The sequence below is a fragment of the Leguminivora glycinivorella genome, chromosome 18, assembly GCF_023078275.1.
Source record: "Leguminivora glycinivorella isolate SPB_JAAS2020 chromosome 18, LegGlyc_1.1, whole genome shotgun sequence".
NCBI classification, from domain to species: domain Eukaryota; kingdom Metazoa; phylum Arthropoda; class Insecta; order Lepidoptera; family Tortricidae; genus Leguminivora; species Leguminivora glycinivorella.
Window position 1 is genome coordinate 1106937 of NC_062988.1, and position 7263 is coordinate 1114199.

The 7263-nt window shown below is 39.5% G+C and overlaps 1 protein-coding gene across 1 annotated transcript; it reads right to left on the minus strand.

Annotated features, from left to right (window-relative positions):
• Positions 1-6936, minus strand: LOC125236036 (cytochrome b5-like). Its single transcript, XM_048142722.1, has 4 exons — positions 6904-6936; positions 3766-3902; positions 2468-2596; positions 1-157 (listed from the first exon to the last, which is right to left on the minus strand). The coding sequence occupies exons 2-4, from the start codon at positions 3880-3882 to the stop codon at positions 44-46; spliced, it is 360 nt and encodes a 119-aa protein (XP_047998679.1). The 5' UTR covers positions 3883-3902; positions 6904-6936; the 3' UTR covers positions 1-43.
• Between the last annotated feature and the right edge of the window lie 327 nt (positions 6937-7263).

The following is a 7263-nucleotide window of genomic DNA, read 5'->3' on the forward strand; positions in this document are numbered from 1 at the left end:
CAACCTAAGCCGACCGTGTAGATTTGAGATACCCTAGTGTTGTCTAGCCTAGCAGACCACAAGTGACAGTGCTTAAACAACTTCTTCCCGTGTCTTCGTCTTTAGCCGCCACAACCTTCTTCTTTTTCTTTCCATTGGCGTCGTATTTTTTCTCCTCCTAAAACAAGGCAATAACATATTAATTTGTAATAAATCGACGGTGAAGTACCATGAACTCCCAACTACTTAGGTTTTCGTACTTAGGAGTTCATGGCACTTCGCCATCGAAATACCAAAAGGTGGAACACACCTATCTACACGAGCTAGTAGTAAGATTATGCAGGTAGGTATCTTTTAGGTTAGTTTCGTAAAATTTAATCTGTATTTTTTGGGAAAAACAAAGGACTGATATTAGGTAAGGAGAACAAAAAACGTAGTTCATAATAGGCTTTCATTAAATAGCAGGACACTCGTCACAAAAACCCACTTAGCAAATTGAGCAGCGGTGTTACTCCAAAAGCTTACGAGCCTCTCCGATTTCATATTATCCGTTCCAATATCGGAAGTCGGAAGGATTTCTATGGAAAAAGTCCAAGATGGCGCCCGTAATGTATGGGATATCGGTTCGATATCGGATCGGATAATGTGAAAACGCACTAAGTGTACCTACTTTTAAGGCCTGAGTGGACGCTTGGAGCAGAGCGTTCTGTGGGGCGAGCGAGCACGCGTACTCCTGTGCAGCGTCGACTGAGGACACTTGTGTGAGCTTCAAGTATTTGATATCCACGCCGCACGCCCCGCCCCGCTGCACGCTCCCAATTGAGCGTACACTCAAGCCTTACACTATCTTCAGACAGAATTAATGCTGGTGCGGCCGATACAGATGGACTGTTAGGTCGTTTTCACATCATCCGATCCGATATTGGATGTCGGAAAATTTCAATAGAAAATCCAAGATGGCGTCTGTAATGTATGGGATATCGGTCCGACATCCGATATCGGACCAGATAATGTGAAATTTGTAAATTTTCCTTATAACTGGAAGTCACTAAATAAAAAAAAATCCTTAATTAATACCTATGGGTGGCTTAATGACCTATTTAACTGGGACTGTTGGGAGAGAATTTCATCGAAATACAGTTTATCCAATGCTGTCTGTGCATCAATTTCGGTCAAGACGAATCTCTAGGTCAAAATACACCAGTGAAAGCTAGGATCGCCCGCTCTCGTGCTGCAGTGGCAATTCTAACTCAGCCAGGATATATAGACAAAAGACAAACAGTCGAGTGATCACAGTGAGTGCCTAGTAATAGAGGCTTCGGCCATCTGCGTGTTACTTTTATAGTGGCCATCAATTGCAACCAACGAGCACACGGGGTTACTGTAAAACGTTTGAAATTAATTTTCACTGCAGGCGGCAAACGTTTGCTTTATGATCTAGAGCGTAAAGTAAAATGTAAAATCAGATATTACAACCGCGCGGAGCGATCCGCTCCGGACTAATATGTTTTAATAGAGTAACGAGTAACATCAACTCCATATATAAAAAAAAAAAAAATGTATAAATTGGTCGCGCCAGCACCAGCCAGAGAAATTTGTAAATTGTCCTTATAACTGAAAGTCACTATATTAAAAAAAAATCCTCAAGTAATACCTATGGGTGGCTTAATGACCTATTTAACTGGGACTGTTGGGAGAGAATTTCATCGAAAGCCATTCCGTTGACAAATCCGTAAATCAAATAAATCTACCATTTTTGTCTTCGCCGCAATCGACTAAAATTGAACATTTCACGCTTAAAACACTATCGAGTCGTAAAAAGAATAGGACATAATCTATCGCAAAGATGGCCGCGGCCGTGACAGGCTATAAACGATCTCCCTCGGGACTGAACAGGCGATTGGAATGTGAGTTATGAGTGCTCAGTTAATAGTGTTTTGTGCAACAGTTGCGTAAATGAGAGGTCAAAGAAGGCGGCCTAGCCGAAGTGACAATCATTGGCGCTACGTGGCCATCGAAATGCAGCCTGGCTCTGTTGTTGAATTACATAAGAGCAATAGGGATAGCTAAGATAGACGATACGCTTAGGCAAGTGCCAATAATGAGCAGGCACACTGACATTTTATCCCGTCAGGCAGCGCCTGTATCAAGTGCCTAGGCATGCCACTGTCATTCGTATGTGAGAGAGAGCAAAAAATATCATCTTCTCGCTCTCACGTTTGAAATTTTTTATCTGTGCAATGGACTAATAAGGTGGCGCCATTTGTCATAACCTTTGAGTGTGCCTCCTCACTGTCACTTCGTCTAGGCCAGTGACGCAGGGTTCTGTCCGCTATACCCTGTACTTTTAGGTATTTAAAAAAACCGGAACCGTCAACGTCATACCACATTTGACATGCCCGTAACATTACCTACGTATATTTGCGACAACAGCGCCACTGCCTCACACTCTTAATACAAACACTTTTAATTTTAAAGTGTGTCATACCTCTACAATCTCTCCTATCTTGAATTTGGCGAGAATGGTCCTCGCGTCATCTGAGTGGCCGACATCTTGGAAAGCGCTCGTGGCGTCGGTGCCTGCTTCTGCCAAGATGGCGTCGTTGCCTCCAGGGTGCTGTGTGAAAACAAAATCAGCATCATAAATTAATAAATAAATATTATTGTGAAGGTTAAAAAGACGAATGCACTTCGAGAAAAGCTTGCTTTCCGTTTGACTCGCCTTGGTCAGCGGGCCTAGCATACTAGGGCATTTTCAGAATGTGGGTCCCCCCAATTATCGTAAGTTGTTACCAAAAATTAACTCGCTGTCAGTTTTGTAACGACAATTAAGCATAAATCGACAATCTGTCTAAAAAAATTCTTTTTTCACGTTCTGAATGTAGATTATCGCTTAATGTTTATGCAATTAACACAAACAATATTTTTATTGAAATTTCATGCTTAATTATCGACACAAAACTGACAGTGAGTTAATTTTTGTTAACAACTTACGCTCATTGGGGGTTCCAAATTCTAAAATTGCCCACTAGCGTCATTCTCACATTAGTAATCTGTGACAGAGCTTTCATTTCATTTATTGTCAACCAACTTACACTAACAGGTAAACCAAATAATTATATAATTCATTGAGTTTCAGATTGAGTAGAATAATTCATTGAGTCCTCATGGGTTAGGTTAGCTACAAAGGAATGTCTTTGAGAACAAAGACACGAATACAGTCAACAACACAGCTGTGAACACAGACAAAGTGCCAAAAATATATATACACACCTTAATGTACAGTTAATAAAGTTCTGTATGACATACTTAGCATTTTGTCTGTCAGATTGACAGCTGTGTTGTGGACTGTACAAAAAATACATTCATGACTTTAGACATGACAAATGCCCTTACAGGAATTCCTTTTCTACTGGAGCGGCAACGCGCATGTGATAGTCTTTGAGTTGCAGGCGTCCATAGGTTACGGCGACCGCTTTCCATCAAGCGGACCGTATGCTTGTTTGCCACCGACGTAGTATAAAAAAAAATTCTAACCCAGAGCCGCTAGCCGTGCCGTGGCCAACGATTGTACTGTTGGCTATATGCAAAGATATAGATGTAGTGCGGAAAGCTTCTTCTTCGTATTTTTCCGGAGACGTTCGTATTTTTCATGCTAGTTCAGACAGTGTCAGTTCGTCTTATACTGAGACTGACTGAAAAAACTGACTAAAAATACGAAGGAATTTCTTTTCGCACTATTTACATCTGTACATTCCTGTTAAATGAGCTCAAAGATTGACATACCTGATCGACGTAACTGGTGACATCATAGACGGAGTCTTTATACACGACCCAGACAGGAGCCCCAAGCTTGCCATTGCGCGCCTGTACGTCGGTTAGTTTGTACTGTGTTTGAGCCATGCTTTGTTTTGGGGCGGCGACTGTGGAAAATGATAAAAATAAAAATAAAAATAAAACTACTTATTTGATTTTTACACATATTTAAAATTGCAAACGGGACTTAATCGCGTATTACTACGTAAACACTAAATTCCGACGTTTCAAGGACAGCATTGTCCCCGGGGTCTCGGAGCAGACTGGTTAAAGTTGACATCAATATCTAGCTGTACGACTTTTTCGAACTACCCGCACTTGGTACTGACTGAGTTTGTGCACTAGGGATGTCACCTTGTCGACACACAACACTCACAATATTCGGTTTTTCAACCTGAAAACGCTTAATACTCGATTAAGTCCCGTTTGCAATTTTAAATATAAAATAAAACCAGTTTTGCAATATAATTTAAGTACCTAGAGCAACTTTGAAACTCAATTACGGTATCACATTTAATGAAACATGTGCGTATGTCTAACTACAGCATGTAATTATTTTCAATGTGTGGTCTTCAGTCTTAATTCAGAATGCCCAGGTATAGATTAATTGTGTAAACAGAGCCGGAACTAGGGGCGAGTCGGGTCAAATGCCCGCGAAGTCCACGTTGGGCGCCAAATTTGAACTTCGTCAAATTCAAGGGGCGCCAAAATCGTCTCGAAAAAAGTCTAGATCCGGCACTGCGTGCGAAAAGAAACATTTGAACACATTCACTGCCAGCAACACACCTTGTGTTTCACAACATACATACAACATACAATCACGCCTATATCCCATAAGAACACATGAAACTACTAAAGCTTCAGTGCCACTCTTGGCGAATAAGGGGTTGAAAGAAACGAAACTGTGACATTGCAGTGACAGGTTGCCAGCCTCTCGCCTACGCCACAATTTAACCCATATCCCACAGTCGCCTTCTACGACACCCACGGGAAGAAAGGGGGTGGTGAAATTCTTAACCCGTCACCACACAGGCTTGTGTTTCACCTTCGTACAATTAATCATATTACTGGTAGCAATGATTATTTATATAGGATTTACAAACTTCAGACTCAGAATCGTACCTCGATTTTTTTAGCGCCACCTATTAAATACTATTATAACTACTTACATTGACAATGCCTACATTTTTTTTCAAAATGTGTATTGACGTGATATCATGATTTTAAAATAAAGAGAAATGTCATTTGTTCTTATAAAAAATAAAAACACGCAAAAATATTTGGGTAAAATATGGTTTTGGCCACTTCCAGGCTGTGAACAGCGCCATCTAGTTTTAAGCCTCAAAGACCCATACATTTCAGGTGTACGCTTTTTTGTATGGACTTAATCAGTCCAGTATTAAATCGTTCTTGCTGGTAGTGAATGTGTGAAACATTAATCACTAGCTTCTGCCCGCGGCTTCGCTCGCGTTAGAAAGAGACAAAAAGTAGCCTATGTCACTCTCCATCCCTTCAACTATCTCTACTCAAAAAATCACGACAATTCGTTACTCCGTTTTGCTGTGAATGGCGGACAAACAAACAGACACACACACTTTCCCATTTATAATATTAGTATGGATAGTATGGGTATCAAGAGTAAAATTAAATTAGTCATAAATATATTAGTTTTAAAAATTCCAAAGTTTTTTCATCAGATACTTATCAGATATTTGACTGACGTAACTTATTACTCAGTTGTAAAAAATGATCTAATATTCGATTGAGAGCCTTATCTCACAAAGGGTTTTCCAACTGATAACTTTGGCGGGTAATTGAAACCGGAAAATCAATAAACTGTTGTGTTACGTTTATCAGGGCCCTTAGCCAAGAGTACAATCGTTAACGACCCGCGGCGAATGAAGTGCAACTGTCTCTATCGCTCCAATACGGAAGAGCGTTAGAGAGACATTAACTTTATTTACTACCAAAGAGGATCGAGTATTACAGAGAGTTACTGTCAAAGTAAAATCTGTAATCACAGTGCATAGACTGCCATCTCTTGAGACAGGTTTAAAACTTTTGAACCTCAGTTTTGACAATTTGGCCCATATTCTTAGCTTGGTATGTGTTAAAATGTCAAATATTAGTATTAGCGCCATCTAGCTGAGAGTACCCCAAAGGTGTAATGCCATCTAGTCCACCGTACCTTTTTCTGTATGGTACTGAGGTACGTTTTTTTCTTAGACTTTATCGGTCTATACGGAGTTGTATAATGTCTTTGTTACTACGATACGCTATGGAAAATGAATGATTGTATTATTGGCTACATGTCCATTACTTTTCTCTTAATGCCGTTATCATTGTATTGTATCGCAATATACACGGTGTAACATAAGGAACCCGAAAGATTTTAACCACCCCTTTCAGAGACCAAAAGAAAAACAATTACTCATTTGTAAGTAAATTTCGCAAAAATGTGTTTTTTTCTGTATTTTTTTGAGTGTATTAAAAGTAAATTTTACCGTTAACCTAGCACCAACACTTTTTTTAACGTAAGCTATTTTTTGCAATGTCTCGCTTTTTTTTCAAGTTATTTATTTTTGCAAATGGTTCATATTAGACGCTGAAACTACTTAGCTACTTCCACCGTGTGGTGACAGGTTAAGAATTTCACTACCCCCTTTCTTCCCGTGGGTGTCGTAGAAGTCAACTGTGGAATATGGGTTAAATTGTGGCGTAGGCGAGAGGCTGGCAACCTGTCACTGCAATGTTACAATTTCGATTTCATTCAACCCCTTTTTGCCAGCCTCTTGCCTACGCCACAATATAACCCATATCCCACAGTCGCCTTATACGACACCCACGGGAAGAAAGGGGGTGGTGAAATTCTTAACCCGTCACCACACGGGCATTAATCCGTATTACGGGTATTATTTTTTATATTAAACATATTATTATTTTAACCGTATAAAGTTTCAGATACGGACAACCGTAATATTTGTTCAAATTCGAATTCTAAATGTTAAAATTATATTGTATAACAAATGATATTCGGTTATTATTTTATAAACTTTTTAAAATAATATAGGTAATTAAATACGAAATTAAAATTAAAATAAAACTTACCTGCTTTTGTTGGCGTGCGGTCGGTCACCTGTACAGCTGTATGACTGAATTGACAGCTACAATCATGCCCTTATCGGTTATCGTGATACGACCCTGACTCGGCGGGAAAATGGTAATCAATTCGATAAGATAATTTTTAAAACAAGACTTCTAAGATTTGCCCAAATTCTTTACAATATTCGAGCAAGTTAAAAATTCCGGTATTTCACCACAAGCGTGGCGCTGGCGGGTACTTAGTTCGAAAAGGCATGTAAAAAAACGAGTCAATTTTTTTTTATAATCTGTTTAAACATTTTAAATGTATTTTAAATGCAACTTCTACTAGCCATGGTTATTACGTTGCACTCTTATGCAAGTTAG